This window comes from Phocoena phocoena, chromosome 2, assembly GCF_963924675.1.
Source record: "Phocoena phocoena chromosome 2, mPhoPho1.1, whole genome shotgun sequence".
In the NCBI taxonomy this organism is placed as follows: domain Eukaryota; kingdom Metazoa; phylum Chordata; class Mammalia; order Artiodactyla; family Phocoenidae; genus Phocoena; species Phocoena phocoena.
Window position 1 is genome coordinate 127,461,782 of NC_089220.1, and position 23,982 is coordinate 127,485,763.

General features: G+C 45.1%; 1 protein-coding gene across 1 annotated transcript in view; it reads left to right on the forward strand.

The window, feature by feature from the left end:
• The first annotated feature begins 5,274 nt into the window (after positions 1 to 5,274).
• LOC136118513 (protein FAM169B-like) overlaps positions 5,275 to 23,982 on the forward strand; it is a 79,629-nt gene continuing 60,921 nt past the window's right edge. The window contains exons 1-2 of the mRNA XM_065871758.1: positions 5,275 to 5,305; positions 5,686 to 5,964. Coding sequence (XP_065727830.1) covers positions 5,275 to 5,305; positions 5,686 to 5,964 — 310 coding nt within the window. The remainder of the gene's footprint in view (positions 5,306 to 5,685; positions 5,965 to 23,982) is intronic.

A 23,982-nucleotide genomic window follows, 5' to 3' on the forward strand; every position in this document is an offset into this window, starting at 1 on the left:
AATTAGGACACTCCCTAACACCATACACAAAATAAACTCAAAATGGATTTAAGATCTAAATGTAAGGCCAGACACTATAAAGCTCTTAGAGGAAAACATAGGCAGAACACTCTGTGACATAAATCACAGAAAGATCCTTTTTTGACCCACCTCCTAGAAAAATGGAAATCAAAACAAAGTAAAGAAATGGGGACCTAATGAAACTTAAAAGCTTTTGCGCAGCAAAGGAAACCATAAACAAGATGAAAAGACAACCCTCAGAGTGGGAGAAAATATTTGCAAATGAAACAATGGACAAAGAGTTAATCTCTAAAATATACAAGCAGCTCATGGAGCTCAATATCAGAAAAACAAGCAACCCAATCCAAAAATGGGTGGAAGACCTAAATAGACACTTCTCCAAAGAATATATAGAGATTGCCAACAAACAGATGAAAGGATGCTCAACATCACTAATCATTAGAGAAATGCAAATCAAAACCACAATGAGGTATCACCTCACACTGGTCAGAGTGGCTATCATAGAAAATCTGTAAAGTGTCCATCACAGATGAATTGATAAAGAAGATGTGGCACAATGGTTAAGAATCCATCTGCCAATGCAGGGGACACAGGTTTGAGCCCTGGTCCGGGAAGATACCACATGCCTGCAGAGCAACTAAGGCCATGCACCACAACTCCTGAGCCTGCGCTCTGGAGCCCATGAGCCACAACTACTGAAGCCCACACACCTAGTGCCCGTGCTCCACAACAAGAAAAGCCACTGCAAATGAGAAGCCCGTGCACCACAACAAGAGTAGCCCCCAGTTCCTGCAATTAGAGAAAGCCCGCAAGCAGCAGCGAAGACCCAATGCAGCCATTAAAAAAAAAAAAAGAAAGAAAAGATGTGGCACATATATACAGTGGAATATTACTCAGCCATAAAAAGAAACGAAATTGAGTTATTTGTAGTGAGGTGGATGGACCTAGATTCTGTCATACAGTGTGAAGTAAGTCAGAAATAGAAAAATAAATACTGTATGCTAACACATATATATGGAATCTAAAAAAAAAATTGTTCTGAAGAAACTAGGGGCAGACAGGAATAAATATGCAGATGTAGAGAATGGACTTGAGGACATGGGGAGTGGGAAGGGTAAGCTGGGACGAAGTGAGAGAGTGGCATGGACATATATATACACTACCAAATGTAAAATAGATAGCTAGTAGGAAGCAGCCGCATAGCACAGGGAGATCGTCTCAGTGCTTTGCGACCACCTAGATGGGTGGGATAGGGAGGGTGGGAGAGAGATGCAAGAGGGAGGAGATATGGGGGTATATGTACAGCTGATTCACTATGCTATAAAGCAGCAACTAACACACCATGGTAAAGCAATTATACTCCAATAAAGACGTTAATAAAATAAAATAAAATAAAAGGTGGACACCTAAAAAAAAAAACCTACAAACAATAATTGCTGAAGAGGGTGTGGAGAAAAGGGAACCCTCTTGCACTGTTGGTGGGAATGTAAACTGATACAGCCACGATGGAGAACAGTATGGAGGTTCCTTAAAAAATAAAAATAGAACTACCATATGACCTAGCAATCCCACTACTGGGCATATACCCTGAGAAAGCCATAATTCAAAAAGAAACATGTACCACAATGTTCATTGCAGCTCTATTTACAATAGCCATGACATGGACACAACCTAAATGTCCATCGACAGATGAATGGATAAAGAAGAGATGGCACATATATGCAATGGAATATTACTCAGCCATAAAAAGAAACGAAATTGAGTTATTTGTAGTGAGGTGAATGGACCTAGAGTCTGTCACACAGAGTGAAGTAATTCAGAAAGAGGAAAACAAATACTGTATGCTAACACATATATATGGAATCTGAAAAAAATGGTTCTGATGAACCTAGGGTTAGAACAGGAATAAAGATGCAGATGTACAAAATGGAATTGAGGACATGGTGGCAGGGGGAAGGGTAAACTGGGACGAAGTGAGAGAGTAGCATTGACAAATATACACTACCAAATGTAAAATAGCTAGTGGGAGGCAGCTGCATAGCACAAGGAGATCAGCTCGGTGCTTTGTGACCACTAGAGGAGTGGGATAGGGAGGGTGGGAGGGTGATGCAAGAGGGAGGTGATATGGGGATATATGTATACGTATAGCTGATTCACTTTGTTATACAGCAGAAACTAACACAACATTGTAAAGCAATTATACTCCAATAAAGATGTTTAAAAAAAAAGAAAAGACCTGACTAAACCAAGGTGTGCTATGTTCTTTGATGGGAGGACTCAAAACTTTAAAGATGTTAATATTCTGCAAATTAATGTTTAAAACTAGAAACAATCTCAGTGAAACCTCAATATCCTTAATTAGTTTGTTCCAATATTTGATGAGGGTGGTTTGTCCTCCTATATTTCCAAATATATTATGAAGCTGTCATAATTCATATAGTGTGGTATTGTAGGAACAGGGCAATAAAACAAGAGCCATAATGTATATAAGGATTTAAAATATGGTTAAGGAAGTAACTCAAATTAGTGGAGGAAAGAATGGACCATTCGATGGTGTGGGGATAATTGGCTATAGTGAGATCTATTCCTTATGCAGTATACATAAATAAGTTCTATTTGGATTTATTTTTATTTGTTGGCCATGCTGTGTGGCATGTGGAATTTTTGTTCCCCAGTCAGGGATCAAGCCCGCACCCCCTGCAATGGAAACGCAGAGTCTTAATCACTGGACCCCCAGGGAAGTCCATCTAGTTGGATTTAAATCCAAATCTAAAGACCAAAACAGTACAAACACTGAAAGCAAAAGTAGAAGGGTTTATTTCTAATTTGGGGGTGGTTTCAGCCTACCCAAGCATGACAGAAAACCCAGAAACTATAAAGGAAAAGAGGAAGTATTTGACTAAGTTCTGACTTTGGGACAGGAGTTGAATAAGCAGCTGAGAAGCAAGGAACTTTTCAGTCTATTGCTGTTTCTTTCTGTTTTTAAAAGGAACGTGTATTCAGGTACCATGTGAGTAATCAAAAAAAAATATATCAAGGCCTTTGAACAATTATGTTTTGCACCAGAGATTAATAAATCTTTAGCCATATGTGCCAACAGCTTAAGTAGCACCCTCGATTATCAGGGGCTCAAAAAAGGCACAGGGGCCAAAAAAGAGATTTCCTTCCACCTCAGGACCTTTGTACTTGCTGTAGCCTTGGCCATTTTCCCTTCCCACATGTTTAGCCTCTTCATTTTCTTCATGTTTTTCCTCGAATGTCATCCTTTCAACAAGGCTTACAATTAACACTTTATTTAAAATTATAAAAGCCTCCTCCCATCCCATTTCTCTGTTTTATTTTTTTCCTTAGCTCTTATTTAACATACTATTATGTTCTCTTTATCTCCTGCCCACTTCTGCCCAGAAAGTAACCTCCATGAAGGCAAGGTTTTGTCCATTTTGTTCACTGCTGAATCCCTAGAATCTAGAACATATAGGGCACATAGTAGGAAGCTAACAAATATGTGTTGAATGAAAATAAGGTGTTTGGAGGAGTTAAGTGTCAGGAATGCTATCACCCAAGGAGCTCTGTGTTTGTATCACTGTAGAAAATGAAATCTCACACTTCCAAGAGATGACTCAGGGTGGCTCTGAAAACACGCACCTCAGATTGGAACTTGAACCCACGTGGCCGGGACTCAAACCCGGCCAAAACCCACGGTCTTCCAACTGAGATCACACCCCTGGCTTCAGGACTTAATGAAGCTCAGGTTCTTAATGTCTCATCGTGGAAAGAATTCAGTGAGAGACAAAGTGATAGGTAAGAAGTGGACTTATTTAGAGAGAAACACACTCCATAGGCAGAGTGTTGGCAATCTCAGAAGGTGAGAAAGGCGCCAGGGTATTGGATTGTCAATTTTTATAGGAGTGGGTAATTTCATAGGCTGAGTGGGAGGAGTATTCCAGCTATCTCAGGAAGGGGTGGGGATTTCCAGAAATTCAGCCATCACCCACTTTTTGATCCTTATGGTAGGCCTTGGAACTGTCATGGCACCTGTGGATGTGTCATTTAGCTTGCAGATGTGTTACAGTGAGCGTATACTGAGCCTCAGGTTCTAGTGCAAGTGGACCTGTCTGCCATCTTGGGCCCACTTGGTTTTAATCAGTTTATGTCATGTCCTCGGACTATGTCATTCTTTCAAATGCTGTGCCCAGCCCCCTTCCCTCCTGTTTCAGCTCTAAGGGGAGCCTCCAGCTCCGGACACAGTAAATACTGCAGCAATGTGCCATGGAAGTGAAACTGGGACCATTTTTCTTCCTCTGCTTGGGGGTGCCCTGGTCTTCCTCAGGTGGGTTGCTTCAAAGGTGAGGTTGCATGGTGGGGAGTAGCTGAGAGGCTCCCCTGAGCCACTGTTTGCTGGGGTACAGGGAGAAAGCAGGCAAATGAATTCTACACCCATCCTGGGGGCAGAGGATCAGAAGGGCTAAGGATGCAGCTCTGAGGGAGCTGGTCCAGAAGGGCAAACTTCAGAGCTGCCAACCAAAGAGGGTAGGTGCCAGCTGACAGGCCTTTGGGTTCCAAGGCCATTGGCATTTTAAAACTACCCCTGCTCCCCCTCTCCCCTGTAAAAAAACACCTTGAAACAGGCCCAAAAGAAATAGTAGAGTAACAATTGCTTCTCATTGAATTTTGCTACTTCAAGTGAGTAAAAGCTTGAACATTTAATTAAAAAAAGGTATTAGTTATCAGAAAAAGCACTTTACAGTTGTTAGGAAAAAAACTGAAAAGACTGAAAAAATGGGCAGAAAAGATTACTGGGGGCCCTGCGTTATGGGGGCCATTCGTTGTCTTTGAGCTAGTTTTCAACTGTATACGTTTTCGAAAAGGGATAATACAAGCAATTCTTGCCCATAGAAACAGAAATAATAGAAGGAAGTGGGAAGGGGCGTAGAGAGTGGGGTGCCAGGCCGAGGGGCGCTGGCGAGGGCGTGGGGCTGCGAATGGCTTCTCTTCCAAACAGGAGTAGTAAGAGAAATACTAACTACTCACTACTCATCGGAAGTGATGAGCTCGCTTTGTAAACTGTCTGCAGGGAGCAGGGGTCGCTAGCTACGACCGCAGGGCGGTGGCCCCGGCGCTGGGGGCGGGGGAGGGGGGGCAGGGAAAACATCGGGGCGCAGGCCGGGCAGCCGCGGTGCTGGAGCGGGGGCATTCCTGGAGGAGGGGGCCGGGGCGGGGCGGGGCGGGGCTGGGCGCCCAGAAAGCGGGAGCATGGAGGCGGAGGCCGCGGGCAGGACTGCAGGTAAGGGGAGCTGGGGCCAGGCCGGCCCGGAGCCTGCCCGCTTCCCTCGCGGTCTGCCGTGCGGGCCCCACCCCACGTGTCGGGTTTCAATGGCTGGGCTGGCCCGAACGCTCCGGGCCCCCGCGCTGCAAAACGAGACTGTAAACAGCGCGCCGCGGCCAGGGAAACTTTCCCCGGTATTGGCGCCAGGGCGCCGCGAGCCGCGCACCTGTTGCCGCCAGGGAAAGAGATAGTGGGCGGCCCTGGATGTCAGGGGCGAGACCACCCCCGGGAGGGGCAACCCCCGAGGGGTCTCCGTCACTGCCCTGCCGGCCGTCCCTAGGGCCCCCAGCAGCCGGGACCCGATGGCCTGGCCTGGCGAACTCCCTGCCTTCCCTTAGCCTTGGTGGTCTTGTCTGTGAAATGGGAAGCGCACGGTGGGGAGGGTTCGGTAAAGCAGCTCGGGGGACGGCGGGTGCCCCTGTTGCCCCTGTTCGGGGACTGCCAGTTCTGGCCTCCGGCCTGGTGCGCGGCGGGTGTGCCGCCCCGGGCCCTGCAGGCCAGCAGGGGAGCCTGGATTTGCGGGCGCGCCCGGGAGCCCGCCTCCTCCCTCGCGTCCCATGCCTGCCCCCTCTCCGGAGAACCGGGCGAAACCGTGAGACTTCTGAATTTGAAAGCACGTGGGACAGATCCCCGAAAGAGTTTCCAGCAGTCCTGCAAAGGAAGGAGTATTTGGATGGGAGCAAGCATTAGGGGCGTTTGATGCCGAGAAAGTGCCTCTTTCCCTCCTGCATCTTTCCTTTGTTCCCCCGGCGACCCGCGGCACGTAGGGCCCCTTGGCCGGGTGCTCAAGTCCAGTCCGACCCTCGCTAGAGCCCTGCGCCCACGTGCAGTCAAACCGCAGATTGGCCACTTTCTCCCACCACTCATCTCTAAGGAAAAACTCAATCTTACAGAGGCTCCTCTGCCTTTTATTAGAAGCCAACGGCGATGGATTACTTGTTATTGTGACCTGCATTCAAAAACTGTGACTTTTAGTTGTTTTTCCCGATTTCAAGTGAGGGAGTTGAGGAGAGAAGGTGGCCACTGTCACTTGTATGAATTACTTACCTTCCTTGTCAAAGTTTTCATTGGTCTAGAGATTGAGAAAGGGTTTTGTCTCTAGTTTTAGAGGGAGAAGTACTATTTCGTTTTTTATTTTTCTGTGGTCCTTTCTGGAAAGTTGGTTAATAGTGAGTGCTGTTGCCAGTTTATTGTTTGAGAACTTGGGCAAGAAGAAAAAGTGACTTGCTCTTTTGCTATCACCTTCCTCACCTGCAAAACAGAGAAGACTTTGCCCACTTCGGGACTTACTGTACAGAAATGTGTCATATATTTTAAACACTTAGCTGGTCTGCACACAAAGCTGCTCAGTTTAGCTTTCTCCCTTCCCCTCCCCCTCCGAGTGGTACCATGAGTCAGAAAGTTCCTCCCAACTAGTGCCTTAGAGCCGTGCTTATTCTACCCAGCTTTACTGTTTTAATGGGAAAAGTAATGGTAATTTCATCTTCTGGAAAAGTGTAGTTGGCCTAAACGGTTTCAGGATTTTCCTGTATTTATGTCGGCGTTTGCTGTGGCTTTCATGGTTGCTGATGGCCCAGATGACACACAGCAGTTGCACATTAATCATTTCCACATGTGCTAGATCCTAATGGATGGGAGTTTTACATAGCTGAATCGATGCCTGAGCTTTGATAGCCCATTTCCAAAAAGGGCTTCAGCCAACCATGCATACGTGGGAATCCTTTTTCTTTGAGCAAGGAAGCATGAAACTGAGAATTGTGCTTTCAGGTAAGGCTGTGTCCCGGTCCCCACTTAGTTCTAGCACTAAAAGGTAGGGAAAGGGCACATAACATTCCCGTGGGAGTTCCCTCTGTATCTAGATGAGGTTCCTCAATATTGGTGTGTCTGGGCAGGGGTACCCTCAATAATTCAAAACATACCCCAGGGCCACACACACATTCTCTCTCTCTCTCTCTCTCTCTCTCTCTCTCTCTCTCTCTCTGAGTCTGTATGTATTTTTAATTTCCCTGATACTGAAGACCGTCTTAGGTTCCACCAGACCATCAGTTGCTGTCATTTCAGCTTGGAGTATAGTAGAAAGGAAGAAGAAAGTCAGACACGACCCAGTTCTGTTGCTCCTCTCATCCTTTACCTTGAAGTTCCTTCATCTATAAAATAAGGTCTTGACCTGCCTCATAAGGATTAGATGAGACCTTGTGTTCATCAGAGCGGACTGCTGGGCCCCTTGTGAAATTTTGAGTAGACTCAGAGAAGGCCCTTTATGTTGCCCCCCGCCTTCGTTTACACAGCAAATGAAAGTGTCTGTGAGAATTACCTGTTTTATGATCTCCATTTAGGAAGTCAGTTTAGTGTTCCAATTTTGAAAAGTTAGGTGCCAGACAGTTTGCAGTGGTAATACAAGCAGAGCTTTATAGACAGGAAAGCTAGCAAGCAAGGAGGAAAATCCGGATGACTCCAAAGCTTGGGTTGGGACAGTGGTGATGCCACTAAAGAAACTGACTCTGGGAGGGGGAATACATGATGCAGTCTAAACACAGTGACTTCAGAATGTTTCAGTAGCTTCCCGTTGAAGACACTGAAGAGTTAGTCAGAAACACTGACGCTGGAGCAGAGGAGGAATCTAGAAAGGCCAGTGCTGACCCTTTTGGGGCCCTGTTGGAGACCCCTGTTGCCAAGTGGGAGGAGCACAGCAGTTGGAGGCATGGCGCGGGCATCTCCTGGGAGATGGGAGGTGGGGAGGAGCTGAGGGCACAGCCCGAAGGCTCAGGGAGGGAGAAGCTCTGAGAACCTGATGTTGAGACCCAAGGAGGAGAGACTGAAAAGAAAAAAGCCCATGGGGGCAGGGCCTGGGGCTGAGGGAGGCCTAGGCAGGTGCTGACTGCATGGGCTCAGAAGGAGGGTCAGGGAGAGGGAGAGGCCAGCAGGGAAGGGGGTCAGCATGTCACATGACCCTGAAGGGGGTCAAGCATAGCTGATGTTTCAGGGACAAGAAGAGGGAGAAGGCTGAACTTGAGGTGGTGGTATGAGTGTGGGGAGGTGGCTTTTCCCTTGTGTTTTTGGTGGAGGAGACTTGAAGACACTTTTAGTAAGCTAACCCTTAGGAGCACTTTTCTGCCTGCCGAGTATTGCTCTAAACCCTTTCTAAGCGTTACCTTAATTGATCCTCATAGTAAATAGTAAATGTAGATACTAATATTATCCCGTTTTACTGGTGAGGAAGCTGAGGCACAGAGATACAGTCACTTGCCTAAGGTCACCTGGCTAGTAAGTGGTAGTGCTGGGATTTCAATTGGGGGGTGATTGGTGGTGGTGGTCTGACTCCCCAGAGAAAGGGACTTAAAATGAGGATGATGTCCGGGCCCCTTCCCCCTGCCCCAAACCGAAGTGGAGGCTCAGGAAGGTGATAATCCGTGAGCTAGCTCCTCAGAGATGACCTCATGTTAACATAACACTTCAAAAAAAAAAAAAAAAATCAAATATTCATCAGCCATTTTGCATCTTCTCTAGTTCAAGGTGTAGAAGTGTCCTTTTAGAGGAACAGGGACCTGGCAACTTGGAGGAATCTCAGTTCCTGAGGGGCAGGGCCTCACTGGGGTTATGACAGAGGGCTGGGCTGGACACTGGGACTCCTGTCACTAAGTGCTTTTGTGCCCTAGGTGAGTCTCCATTCCTTCATCAGGAGGGAGGGGAAAGGATAAGATGGTCTCTAAAACTCCACTCGGCCATGAAGTTTGTCAGTTACTTCCTGTCACTGTAACCAGACTGTAATCCTACTGAGGGCAGGACCCTTACTGATCTTTCTGTCCTAGTGCCCTGCTCGCCGCTGGCACATGGTCAGAGCCCTGTGAGCTTTGGATGGAGGAATCACTTCCTTTCAAGTGCTGGTGAAGACCTTTGTTGGTTCCCTGGCTACAGATAGGGTTGCTGGGAGGATTTTACAGATTGTGTGTTTTAGGATGTGGGGTGATTCAAGCTGGCCTGCCACCCCTGGGGTTGAGTGCCACTGGTCAGCCCATCCCCTGGGAAATGTCTTTCTAGGGGTCCCACTCTTCTTGGGAAGGCCTGGTCCGCAGTGGGTCCTCCTAATGGCCTGGGCATTTTGTATGTCCCCTGTCTGTTGGTTGTGATTCTTTGCCATATAATGGAATCCATCCTATAGATGGTCGTTGTTCACCCCCATCTCTAGACCTCAAGGGGTGTATTATATTTGTATTAAACAGGGATCTCTGCTATACTAGGCCAGGCCAGAGATGGCTGGTGTCCTGACCTCTGGCTTCTGCCATGGCCTGGCAGGATGGAGTGAATGACCAGGCGTCCAGGACTCGGGCTGGGCAGTGGGAAGGCAGTGGGCACTGAAGTGTTGTCTTTCTGACCTTTGAAACCCTAGTCTGGTGACCGGCTGACTGGCCTTAGCTGGGTTCCTGACAGCAGCTGGCTCCTGGCTCCTCTGATGACATTCTTATTTGTAGCTCAGCTCTGGGAAATTCCAAACAGAGGATTATAGAAAAGGACTGTGTTTTCTGCTGTGTTGTGTGGTATAGAAAGCAATTTTAGGACAAAATTCAAGCACACTTGTTGGTCAGATGCCCCTGGTGTCCCGTGACTTTTAAAGTCAGGGTTATTGTGGGGGTTAAGTGACTGTCAGTAGCAACTGAAGGTCCAGGGCCTTTGAATAACGTTTGTTAGGATGTAACAGCTGTGGTTTACAAATTCCATGCCTTTTAGTGCACCCATCCTCTGTTGTGGGTGTTTCCTTTTCCAAGGCCAACGATCAGCAACCTTCAGTGGGGGTGGGACACACAGCATGTGTATACAAAGGCCACTGTCTGTCGAAATCCAGGCATGTCTCTCTCCCTGCTTCTTTGGACCACTCGGAACCCTTTCGCAGCAGACCCTTTGCATTCCCTGTGCCCAGGCAGTGGCTTCGCTTCCTGCTTAAACCAGTGCCTATTATCTGTTGAGGCACAGAATCATTTCGATGCTTCTTTGCTCCTCCGAATCTGGGCAGCCACGGGGGCCACTGGGAATGGCCTGAGGCTGAGGGCTGGGGGCTCCTGGGGAGGGCAGAGGGGAAGTTTCTGTCCATGTGTGTGTTGGGGGATCCCAAGGCCCAAACCCTCCTAGACGGCTTGGTTTCCTTGTCTTGCAGAAATTAAGACAAATGTGTTTTTCTTGGAAACCGAGTCTCTAACCACTACTCGCAAGTTCCACTGACAGAGAAAGCTGTATTCATTTACTCAGTGCATTTTACTGAAATAACCCCTAATCGGAGTCCCTGAGTGTTTCATTCAGTGATAAGTGCTTGAGAAGTCAAAGTTGTGGGGATGCCATCATTGCAGAGACTTCTGCTCACAGTGCTGTCTCACCGCCCACTGTGCTCTGTGAAATGCTGCTTAGTGGACCAGGCTTGGTGAGTGTATGTATGTGGGGCGAGGCATATAGGCTCAAACAGTGAATTATACTCAGTTGTTCATTTTGACCTATGTTTTCCAGCAAGTGATTTCTTTAATGCATGTGTGTTGCCCATGTTTGGTCTATTAGAACGTCCTGGAAAAACATTTTTGTAAGCTATGCAGAAGGAAAAGAATTGCTCTGTGTTTCTTCAGAATATATGATAACTGAGTAAAATAATTATTAAGATATTCAAAAATGCTTGGTCAACACACTAATAAAAATCTGTCCTTGTGCAAAAGCATAGTCTAGTTACTTGTTGGCGAATATATATATTTTATAACATCTTTACTGGAGTATAATTGCTTTACAATGGTGTGTTAGTTTCTGCTTTATAACAAAGTGAATCAGCTATATATATATACATATATCTCCATATCTCCTCCCTCTTGCGTCTCCCTCCCACATTCCCTATCCCACCCCTCTAGGTGGACACAAAGCACTGAGCTGATCTCCCTGTGCTATGCGGCTGCTTCCCACTAGCTATCTATTTTACATTTGGTAGTGTATATACGTCCATGCCCCTCTCTCACTTCGTCCCAGTTTACCCTTCCGCCTCCCCCTGTCCTCAAGCCCATTCTCTATGTCTGCATTTTTATTCCTGTCCTGCCCCTAGGTTCTTCAGGGCCATGTTTTTTTTTTTTTAATTTTAGATTCCATACATGTGTTAGCATACGGCATTTGTTTTTCTCTTTCTGACTCACTTCACTCTGTATGACAGACTCTAGGTCCATCCACCTCACTACAAATAACTCAATTTCGTTTCTTTTTATGGCTGAGTAACATTCCATTGTATATATGTGCCACGTCTTTATCCATTCATCTGTCGATGGACACTTAGGTTGCTTCCATGTCCTGGCTATTGTAAATAGTGCACCAATGAACATTGCGGTACATGACTCTTTTTGAATTATGGTTTTCTCAGGGTATATGCCCAGTAGTGGAATTGCTGGCTCATATGGTAGTTCTACTTTTAGTTTTTTAAGGAATCTCCATACTGTTCTCTATAGCGGCTGTATCAATTTACATTCCCACCAACAGTGCAAGAGGGTTCCCTTTTCTCCACACCCTCTCCAGCATTTATTGTTTGTAGATTTTTTTTTTTTTTTTCGGTACGCAGGCCTCTCACTGTTGTGACCTCTCCCGTTGCGGAGCACAGGCTCCGGATGCACAGGCTCAGCGGCCACGGCTCATGGGCCCAGCCGCTCCATGGCATGTGGGATCCTCCCAGACTGGGGCACGGACCCGTGTCCCCTGCATCGGCAGGCGGACTATCAACCACTGTGCCACCAGGGAAGCCCTGTTTGTAGATTTTTTGATGATGGCCATTCTGACTGGTGTGAGGTGATACCTCATTGTAGTTTTGATTTGCATTTCTCTAATGATTAGTGATGTTGAGCATCCTTTCATGTGTTTGTTGGCAATCTGTATATCTTCTTTGGAGAAATGTCTATTTAGGTCTTCCACCCAATTTTGGATTGGGTTGTTTGCTTTTTTTGATATTGAGCTGCATGAGCTGCTTGTGTATTTTGGAGATTAATCCTTTGTCTGTCGCTTCTTTGGCAAATATTTTCTCCCATTCTGAGGTTTCTCCCATTCTTTTTGTCTTATTTATGGTTTCCTTTGCTGTGCAATAGCTTTTAAGTTTCATTAGGTTCCATTTCTTTATTTTTGTTTTTATTTCCATTTGTCTAGGAGGTGGGTCAAAAAGGATCTTACTGTGATTTATGTCATGGAGTGTTCTGCCTATGTTTTCCTCTAAGAGTTTGATAGTGTCTGGACTTACATTTAGGTCTTTAATCCATTTTGAGTTTATTTTTGTATATGGTGTTAGCAGGTGTTCTAATTTCATTCTTTTACATGTAGCTGTCTAGTTTTCCCAGCACCACTTATTGAAGAAGCTGTCTTTTCTCCATTGTATATTCTTGCCTCCTTCATCAAAGATAAGATGACCATATGTGTGTGGGTTTATCTCTGAGCTTTCTATCCTGTTCCATTGATCTATATTTCTGTTTTTGTGCCAGTACCATACTGTCTCGATTACTGTAGCTTTGTAGTATAGTCTGAAGTCAGGGAGCCTGATTCCTCCTGCTCTGTTTTTCTGTCTCAAGATTGGTTTGGCTCTTTGGGGTCTTTTGTGGTTCCATACAAATTGTGAAATTTGACAAATATGTTTTTAATCATAAGAATTAAATATGAATATTGACAGATCATCTTGTTTTCATTTCTTGCCTTTTTTTAAATTGAGATTTACCCCACCCTGGCCCTAATTCCATTTTTTTTCTCGCTCCTATTTTGAAATTTAATATCTATATTTCTATTCTTTTAGGGGCTTGACATTTTAATGTGCATGTTAATTCTAATTAATTCTGAAATTAATCAGTTTTAAACTTTCTCTGGAATCATATAAGGGCCTTGAAATGCCTTCACTCAGATTACTTCCTTCCCAATTTCTGTGCTATGTGTTATGTAGCACCTTAGTTCTGTTATGATTTTTTTTTTAAATCTCCTTACATTAGAAGTTTTTGTTTTGTATGGTCAGCATTGGCTTGGGTTTTATCCACATGTTTCTCATTTTCTTTGCTCCCATTCCTTCTTCTTCTTTTTTTTTAAAATATAAATTTATTTATTTAATTTTTGGCTGTGTTGGGTCTTCATTGTTGTGTGTGGGCTTTCTTTAGTTGTGGCAAGTGGGGGCTACTCTTTGTTGCGGTGTGTGGGCTTCTCATTTATGGTGGCTTCTCTTTGTTGTGGAGCACAGGCTCTAGGTACACGGGCTCAGTAGTTGTGGCTCATGGGCTCTAGAGAGCACGCTCAGTAGTTGTGGCACACGGGCTTAGTTGCTCCGTGGCATGTGGGATCTTCCCGGACCAGGGCTCGAACCCATGTCCCCTGCATTGGCAGGCAGATTCTTAACCACTGAGCCATGAAGGAAGTCCCTCCTATTCCTTCTTGACTGACTTCCTCTTGAGGTCAATTTCCTTTCCCTTGATAATAGGCATCCTTTAGAAATAACTTTAGGGAGGATCTGTTGGTAGTAAACTCAGGTTTTGTTTTTCTAGAATGTTTTTTATTTCACCCACATTGTTGGAAGTTAGTTCTGCTGGATGGAGGGTGAAAGTTATTTTCCTTTCGCACTTTAAAAATGTTCTTCCATTGTCTCCTGGCTTCCATAGTTGCTGTTGAGAAGGCAACTGTCAATGAAGCTGTCCTATTGGGAGGATGTGTCTTTCCCTTCTGGCTGCTTTCATGGTCACCTTTTTGTATTGGTTTGGTGAAAAGGTTCATTCAGTTTTGTCCATAAGATGGCTCTAGTAGCACTTAGTGGCTTTAACTTCATTTGAAACAATTTTGTTAGATTGTATTGTGACAGCTGTCATATCAGCATGCATTTAAAAAAACTTATCAAAATTGGTGAATTTTTGTATAGCCATTTTAATATTGAAGATAGAAGAGAAAAAGCAACATTTTCAGCGTATCATGCTTTATTATTTCAAGAAAGGTAAAAAGGCAACTGAAAACACACAAAAAAATTTGTGCAGTGTATGGAGAAGGTGCTGTGACTGATTGAACGTGTCAGAAGTGGTTGGTGAAGTTTCGTGCTGGAAATTTCTCACTGGATGATGCTCCACAGTTGGGTAGATCAATTGAAGTCGATAGTGATCAAATCGAGACATTAATTGAGAACAATCAACATTATACCATGCTGGGAGATAGCTAACATACTCAAAATATCCAAATCAAGCATTGAAAATCATTTGCACCAGCCTGGTTATGTTAATGGCTTTGATGTTTGGGTTCCACATAAGTTAAGTGGAAAAAAACCTTCTTGACAGTATTTCCACATGTGATTCTCTACTTAAATGTAACGAAAGCATTCCGGTTTTTAAAACAAATTGTGACGGGCGATGAAAAGTGGATACTGTACAATAACGTGGAATGGAAGAGACTGTGGGGCAAGCGAAATGAACCACCATCAACCACACCAAAGGTCAGCCTTCATCCAAAGAAGATGATGTTGTGTATATGGTGGGATTGGAAGGGAGTCCTCTATTATGAGCTCCTTCTGGAAAACCAAATGATTGATTCCAACAAGTACTGCTCCCAAGTAGACCAACTGAAAGCAGCACTCGATGAAAAGCATCTGGAATTAGTCAAAAGAAAATGCATAATCTTCCATCAGGATAATGCAAGACCGCATGTTTCTTTGATGACCAGGCAAAAACTGTTACAGCTTGGCTGGGAAGTTCTGATTCATCTGCTGTATTCACCAGACACTGCACCTTTAGATTTCCATTTATTTCGGTTTTTACAAAATTCTCTTAATGGAAAAAATTTCAATTCCCTGGAAGACTGTAAAAGGCACTCGGAACAGTTCTTTGCTCAAAAAGATAAAAAATTTTGGGAGGATGGAATTATGAAGTTGCCTGAAAAATGGCAGAAGGTGGTGGAACAAAACGGTGTATAGGTTGTTCAATATATTTCTTGGTGAAAATGAAAAATGTGTCTTTTATTTTTACTTAAAAACTGAAGGAACTTTTTGGCCAACCCAATGTTTGTTGTTTTGCAGCTTGACCACAGTGTGTTTAGGAGGGGAGTTTTCTTTATTTTTCCTCTTTTGGGGTTGGTTGGGATCCCAAAGTCAGAGGACAGGTGTCTTTCATTAATTCTGGAAAAATTTCAAACAAATTTCATCAAATCTTGACTCTTCCTTACTGTTTTTTCTCCTTCTGGAACTTCAATTACATTGTTGGTAGACCATATCATTCTACTCTCCATCTCTCTTAACCTGCCTTTCATGTTTTACACTTGTTCTGTCTTTCTGTGCTGCATTTCTGGGTAATTTCATCAGATCTATTTTTCTGTTCATTGGCTATTTCAGACATAAATTTCTAGAAGCTCTACTTTCTTTCCCCCCAGAATGTTATGGGACAATTTAAAAAATCTTGGCCCTTTATATTCCCTATTTAAAGTTCTTTAAACATATTTCATATCTCTATCTTCTGTATTAGATAATTTCAGTATCTGCAGTCTTTACGGGTCTGAGTCTATAGTTTGTGCTCTTTTTTTTTTTTCGGTACGCGGGCCTCTCACTGCTGTGGCCTCTCCCGTTGTGGAGCACAGGCTCCGGACGCGCAGGCTCAGTGGCCATGGCTCACAGGCCCAGCCGCTCCGCGGCATGTGGGATCATCCCAGACCGGGGCACGAACCCGCGTCCCCTGCATCGGCAGGCGGACTCCCAACCACTGCGCCACCAGGGAAGCCCAAGTTTGTGCTCTTTTGTGGCAGTTTATTTCATCATATGTTAGAGATTTTTGAAATCATTTTTGAATGACCCCAAAGCTCTTGCCCTCGTGCCCAAACCTCACTCTCTATGTGGCCTGATGTTGGGGTGGTCTGATGAGGTCGCATCATTTTGTGGGTGCTTCATCTGTGTTTTTATACTGGTTCAGTTTGTAATACCTCAAGGAAAATAGTATTTTTGAATAATGTACATCTTATTCTTCTGTTGGCAGGTTCATCAGTTTCCCCCTTTGGAAAGAGCTAGGATCTTAACAGAAATTAGACTGTTTCCAATGTTAGTTTAGAAATGTCACAATATGAAAGCTACTAGATGAATTTCATTGACTTATATGAAGTGGAGGGGTTAAAGCAGAAAGTCAGCTTGGCCCCTCACCTCACACATCCATCTAGCAGCAGGTTCTGCCATGTCCACTGCTAACATCTAGCTCAAGCCTGCCATCTCCTTCTCATCATCTAAACTGCCATCATTAGTCTAAGCCATCATCTCACTTGACTCAACTTGCACCGCCCCTGGTTCGGATTCCTGCTGCAGTGTGATCTGGAGGAGGCAGCAAACACACACTCCAGTTATCGTGCCCCACTGGGGACCCGTCAGCATCCTCCTACTGCATTCTTCTTGAAACCTGAAGTCGGAACTTGGCCAGCATCCTATTACTCTAGCCCCTGTCTGCCTGCTTCCTGTGACCTTGCTCTTCTCCCCTTGGCCAGCCATGCTGCAGGCACACTGGCCACCCTTGAGCGCTTGGACTCCCTCCACTCCTTTCTTCCTCCTGCAGGGGCTGTTCCTTCAGTCTGGGTGGCTCTTGATTTTGCTCTGCATGAGGCGAACATTTTATTCTTCAGTCCTTCTGCTTAAAGGTTACCTCCTTAGAGAGACCTTTGCTGGTCATCCTGTCCTGTCTCCCACCTCCCTTGTCACTCGCCTCCCTCCATGCCATGGGGGTATTAACTGTTTTTATGTCTCCCGCCCAGGCGGTAAGTTCTATAAGAGCAGAGGCCACTTCTGCTTTTTCACCACTGTATCAACTAGCACTTAGCACAGTGTCTGGCAATAGGAGGAAAGTTCCTAAATGATGACCATGATTGTTTTATATTATACATTATAAAATAGCTTTATAGCAGGAAGTTTTTTCAAACCTTTGCTGTGGTGTTGGTATTGAATATGATCAGGGTCTGATTAGACCTCTTTCCAGGACCATAGGGTATCAGGAAGACCTTTGTCTAAGCTAAGGTCACCCTTGGGCAGGGACCCTGGGAGCAGATATCATAGAAGCCTCAGGGTATTACTACTACTACTACTACTACTACTACTACCATCACCACTACTACAGTACTATTACTACTATTATTATATTTAAATATATATATTATATTTTTTAAAAAGTAGTTTTTTTCCCCCCAAGCCTTAAAGTACAAATGACAATGCACACTCAGTCTGTCCTCTTTTCACTGCTGCCACCTCCCAGCTTCTGCCTCTTTCTTGGGAGTGTGGCTCAGATGGACAGTGGGCAGAGGTGGCATCATTGCCCTGTGATGAATCCTGTGTAGGTAGCCCATTTAGACCACATCAGCCTTGCCACTTATCTCTTTGTGAATTCATGTCATTCTAATTCTTACAAGCTTTTAAAGTAGTTGTTAAAAGTTATTAATATGTGGGCAAGAGAGTTAATAGACATTTCTCCAAAGACACACAAATGGCCAGTCAGCACGTGAAAAGATGCTCAACATCACTAACCATTAGGGAAATACAAATCAAAACCACAGTGAGATACCACTTCACATCCATTTGGATGGCTGTTATCAGAAAAAGCAGAAAATGACAAGTGTTGGGTGAGAATGTGGAGAAATTGGAATCTTTGTGCATTGCTGGTGTAAAATGGTACAGCCACTGTGGGGTATGGCAATTCTTCAAAAAATTAAGCACAGAACTACTGTATGATCCAGCAATTCCACTTCTGTGTATATCCCCAAAAGACCTGAAAGCAGGGACTAGAAGAGATATTTCTAGATCTATATTCATGGCAGCATTATTCACAATAGCCAAAAGGTGGAAGCAATCCAAGTGAACATCAACAGATGAATGGATAAGCAAAATGGGGTGTGCGTATATATATAATGGAGTATTATTCAGCCTTAAAAAGGCAGGTATTTTAAACAGTACTATACTGAGCACTAGCTGCCTTTTGGTGCTAGTACACAATGTGTGGTCCTTGACACAATATAAATTAGTAAGTACACAAATTGGTGAAAGTGCTTCTGGAAATCTCAAGATCTGGGTTTGAATCTCAGCCCCATTACTAACTTTCCATTTTGAGAATGTTTCCACTTCTGAAAAATGGGGTCAGTTCTTTGTTCTTTCTTGACTTCAAAGGGTTGATGTAAGTTTCAAACAAACGAGGAAGTGTGACAGCCCTTTTGTTATCTGGAAAATACTGTACAAATGTAAGGTATAAAAGGGTACATTTTAATGTGAGAACATACCGCTATTTTTCTAATGCTTTCTCTCCCAACTAGTACTTGAGAAACTTTGTTTATCCACAGAAGGCAGAATGTTAACTTTCTTTTATATGTCTTCAATTTAAAACTGGGCTGGTACTAACGTGGATGCAGATATTTCTATTCGGCAGGTACCTCTTCATCTACTTTTCAGTTTTACACAGAAGAGACCAGTGCCCTTATAAAATGTAGCTTTCTCAACACATTTCCAGACATTGGGAAGTAACTACACTTTCCCTAAGCGACTCATTGTCTAGGTTTAAGGTAATCCCATTCTTCTCCATTCATTCTCCATGTGGGTAGTCCGGGTGATGAGGCTGAGTGCTTAAACAGGGGGCGCCAGCTTAATCTAGAATTGGGTCATGGAGACTGAGGACTAGTCTACTTTCAGCTCTCCTTGTTGCTTTGTACAGGGCTGAGCATACCAGATAGAGACCTAACTTTGTCCTCTTCAGAAATATTATTGTTAGCAGTGTAATAGATGGACATATAGGGATGTGATTTCTGGATGAAAGTTTATAAAGTCCATTAACAACCACAGTTTTTGGGTAAGTTCTGAGAAATGTTATTCTGTGACTAATGGGTAAAACATTATGGTGATGAGGAGTTATTTGTCTTCCTCTCGTGTGCTCTGTGGTTTAAGGCTCTGCTTCCTGCTGGCCAACTGCCCCCCACCCCCACCCCGCCCAGCCTTTCCCCACCAGCTTCAGGACCACCACATCTTGTGGTGATGTTACTGACACTGGGATTTGATATTTTTACAAGTTCCTGGTCAGTTAAATTCAGGATACAAAGAGTCAGACTCTCCATGTTCTCCTGAGTATGTGTCAAAGCTCTCTTCCTTCTGGTAAAGGTTAGACAAATAGGGCACCATAATGATGACCACATGGGATGGAGGAGTTCAAGTTCAGGGGCAAAAGGTGGGCCTGAGCTTCCTGCAGCTGTATCAGATGAGGACCCCTCTTCTGTTACCATTCATGAGGAAGCAGACATTTGAGATGCTGTTTCCTCCTGTCTGCCCCAAATAGGGCTCCACATTTGTCCCCAAATGTGACACCTCTTTGAATGCAAAAGGAACAGTATGTTTCAGACCCACTTCATATCCTTTTGAATGATTCAGGGGGAAAAAGTTTAATCTTTGTATCATTTGCCTAAGGGTAAGATGCACCAGTGCTCAGATTATGAGACCTTCATATTAAAAGCAATTAGGATTACATAAATCTTTGTGTGGGTGGCACACAAAGTCATCTGCATATTTTACCATCTTAGATTTGGGACAAGTGATTTATTCTCAGCCAAGGCAATGACAAGTTGCAAGTTGGCCAGTACTAAATCTGTGATAACAGAGCAACAGGCTCCCTGTCAGTTACCAGTAATGAAACCTACCCTGCCACCACCTGCAGACCTCTCCTAGCGCTTCCTCCGTTCCCTGACAACTTTGCTCATCTGCTCAGAAATTCTAACATTTTCTACATTCTGTCTTCCAACATTTTTTTTCAATTCTTTGCTAAGAATATTTTGGCAATCAGATGCTCTTCAAAAACCAACAAAAATATCCAAGTGTGTATTTACTTCACCTTCTGTTCTCTTCTCCTCTATGTGAAGGATTGTTCTGCTGACACCACGGCCCCCTTGCCTGTGGTCCTTGAGCTCCAGGTATTTGCATATTTGCTATCTGTCTGATAGTGATGGGTCCTCTTGCCCTTACATTATGTCAAAGCACTCTTCTCTAAGATATTGTTTGTCATCTGTCCATCAATGTTCTGGGACGGGGGTCCCTAGTTAAATAAGTTTGGTAAATAAATGCTGGATTAATCAAATCTCATTGCTGCAGGGTTTCTAAATGTCCAGATTGCTGATAGGCACACAGAACCCCCAGCAGTGAGCTCTGAGCATCACAGCAGGTTCCCTTTTCCAAACTTGCTGGCCTCAGAAACCTCCTTCCACAGCATATCTTGTGAAGCTAGTGTTCCACAGAATATATGTGTGAAAATGCATGCTACAAGGGAAGTCAGGAACGTAGGATTCTTTGGCCCTCTTAAAAAAAAAAATTAAATGTAATCATACTTTAAGAGTAGTTCTCAGTTTTAAGGCATCCTGTGATGAATGCTTTGGAGGGTCAGGATGAAGTTTGCATTTGTGAATACTGAATTTTCTTAAAGCAGGCAGCTTTGAAGTGCATGCCTCACTGGAAAGCAGGGACCCTGGTGAATTCCTGGTGCTGAATTCTGAGCCATTGAGGTGGCATTTGGAAATCTTCTCCCTTTAGGCACTACCCTACCACCGTGGGTGTGCAAAACACCTGGGTTCAGACACTTCTTGTCTGATGCCCTCTCTCCGGTTAGAAACTAGGCTCCAAGCTCTCTGCTAAGCTCAGAATTAGGCGCTTAACCCCCCTCAGCATATTTCTCCTATAATAAGGATTCCTTCTTCTAATAATTTCCTTTTAGAAGCAAAATATTTTGTGAAGAAAACAACCAGATAGCTTATGTGAAAAAGAAAAGCAAAAATAAAAAAATTCTGTACCCTGGAAACTCAAGATTTGGTACAAAGATCCTGAATGATTTCAGCATTTTCCCTGGAAGAATGCTTTAAGATAGACCTCTGCTTTTGTTTTTCGGGTGACCACAACCAACCTATGCTTAAAGTGAATTCTTAAAATCGGGGTTCGTTGGGGGATTTCAATTTCTTTACTGTCTGCAATGAATTATCATTTCAACTGTGTGCCGTTTTTCATAAAAGCATTTTGCATTGTACTGAAAAGATTACATTCTTTTGGCTTTGGAAAGATATTTCCTGTTGGGTTCAAACCATTAAAGCCTGTTAGCATTTCACATCTGGAAGTTCCTGCCCGAGTCTGCCTTCCATCAGCAGCTCGGAGGCCAGGCTGGTCTCTGGCGCGTGCAGAAGACGCCCCAGACCTGTTTACTTCCCGAGGGCCCCTCTGCAAGGCCCAAATGTGCCCTTGTGGTTGGCGGGTGGGTGGGGGCGGGGCTTCCTTCCTCCCTGCAATGGAGGCGGGGTCTCGTGTGTGTGTGTGTGTGTGTGTGTGTGTGTGTGTGTGTGTGTGTCCGTCCTGGGTTGGGGAAGGGGTCTCCCTTGCCAGCCAGCATTGGATGCCCCCTCCCCTCTCCTGCCCTAAGCATTTTCCTTTTCTTTTTTTCACTCCCACCCAGTTTTCCAGAAAGCTAACCCAAACATTTTCCGTGTAAGGAGGAGTCTGCCCGAACTTTTCTGATGGGGCAGTTTCCCCAGAGAGATGAGAAGGAATTAAAACCCCAAAGGCTGGAGCAGCCTCCTCCTGTCCCCGGACAGCTTGGGGGGCCCTTTCCCTGGGGTGCAGGGGTCTGGCCCAGCTTAAAGGTTTTAAAAGGGAACCTTTAAGAGATCTTTGGAAATTCCTTTTCGTGGAGGGTTAATTTATCCCCAGAGGCAGGCCTGATGCAGCCCCCATGCTCACGCTATCGGGCTGATAGATTCTGCTGGGCTTCTGTTGAGAAGACCCCCAGGGACCTGCCCCTGGGCTGCAAGGCAGGAGAGCCCTGAGGGGCCAGGGTGCCCTGGGAATACTGTCCATCAGGTTCTTTGAGGGGCTCTCACAGCTCCAGCAGCATACCCGGCCAGGGAAATGATTTCATGGTGTACAAGGAGCAAAATACATTCACTGCATTTCTCCTGACCACACTCGGCCAGAGCCAATGCCAGGCAAGCTGTGGCAGCCTCTGGGGGAGCCAGGCAGAGGCCCCTAGGCCCAGTGGTCTTGGGTGAGGTATCCCACCCTGTTCCCCTCCGCAAAACATGGACGATTACGCTGTCCTCCCAGTCCCCTGTCAGCAGAGGTCTCAGCTTTGTGTGTGTGTGTGTGTGTGTGTGTGTGTGTGTGTGTGTGTGTTGGGGGGGGTGTCATTGATAAGGCTTGTCAGTCAAACCTCAACCTCACTGGAGTGGACTGAAGGCTTGCCTCTGACAAACATCTGTCCCAAGACACAGGGCCAGCGCCAGAGAGTAAAAGTCCAGGTGGGATTTTTACTTGCTCTGTAAGACTGCATTCCTGGGGGCGTCTGGAGAAAGGTAGCTATTGAAGTTGCTTTCATGGGAGAATCATGCAGCATGAGTCAGGTGCCCTAGGGCTGAAGCAGCCCACTTCCCAGTATGTTCTTCTTAATTTATTTGAACGTGCACTGAATCTTTTTTCATACCTGTGGGAAGCCACTAGACCAACTGGATGAATAGCAGTTTGAACAGAGAGCTCAGCTAAACAACCACCCACATTTCCGAAGTGCTCAGGATGAGAAAGGCATAGGGAGAGGCCTTTGTTGACGAGGGGTATTGGGGCCAGGAGAGGAGAGAACAAGCACTCAGTGTGCCTGGAGGGAGTCTTCACGTTCCTGGTGGGGTGAGGCTGCCTCACCTGCTGACCAATGTGAAAGGCCGAGTTCAGGTGTGTAAGGCCCTTCAGCACAGGGGAAGTGGCCAAGGTATGTCAATTCCCATCGTAAGCCAAGCTGGATTCGAACACGGGACTCAATAACCCACAGAGCCCTTGCCTTTTGGGGCTCCAGGAAGGCCCCTGGGTGTGCTAGAGTTTGAGATGGGCCTTGAAGATGGCAAGGCAGAAGGAGCTGGGCAATAGGGGTGCTGCAGAGGAAGGGGGCATGTGATTGTAAAGGGCCTTCGAGGCTTGGTAGAGGAGACTGTCTGGATGGGGTCACTAACATCATCTGAGTGTTTTACACATTCTGAAATCAGACAGACCTTCATGCCCTGGTGTTGCCACTGACTAGCCAAATGGTCTCCTCTTCAGGCCTCAGTTTTCTCATCTGTAAATTGGAGTTAGGCTGGACTCAGTGAAATAAGAGGTGTGTAGCACTCAGCAACCTGCTGGCACCTGGGGCCAGGGTATAGCTACAATATTTTTATTGGTGGCAGATAGAGGAAGGGTGGGTGGAAAGGGGTGAGGCCAGAGGTTATTGTGAGATGCTGAGGCCTTGAACTGAGAGCATCAGGACGATTGGAGATAGGTGATGCAGGCTGAGGGTTTGGTGGCAGGTTTGAAGTGGTTCCTGAGCGAGGAACCATCTGGCTTGGCTTGGATCCATCGGCTTTGAGCTGTATTCCTGGAGGGCCCAGTAAGGAGTAGGGAGGGTGTAGAGGTTCAGCTTGAGGGCTGTGTCTGATCAGTTGCTGGGGGCTTCCTGGCCCATCACAGTGAGAAGGAGCTTGGGCTTTCTTGAATGTGTGTGTATAGAGAGAAAACACATACGCGCACACACACCACAAGTGTGTGCCTTGAACAGCAGAATATCCCTGCTACCTAGAGGCACAACCTTGTTTAGAAAGAGACCCCCAAGTTCATCACTGACTGTTCATTGTCACTGAATGAA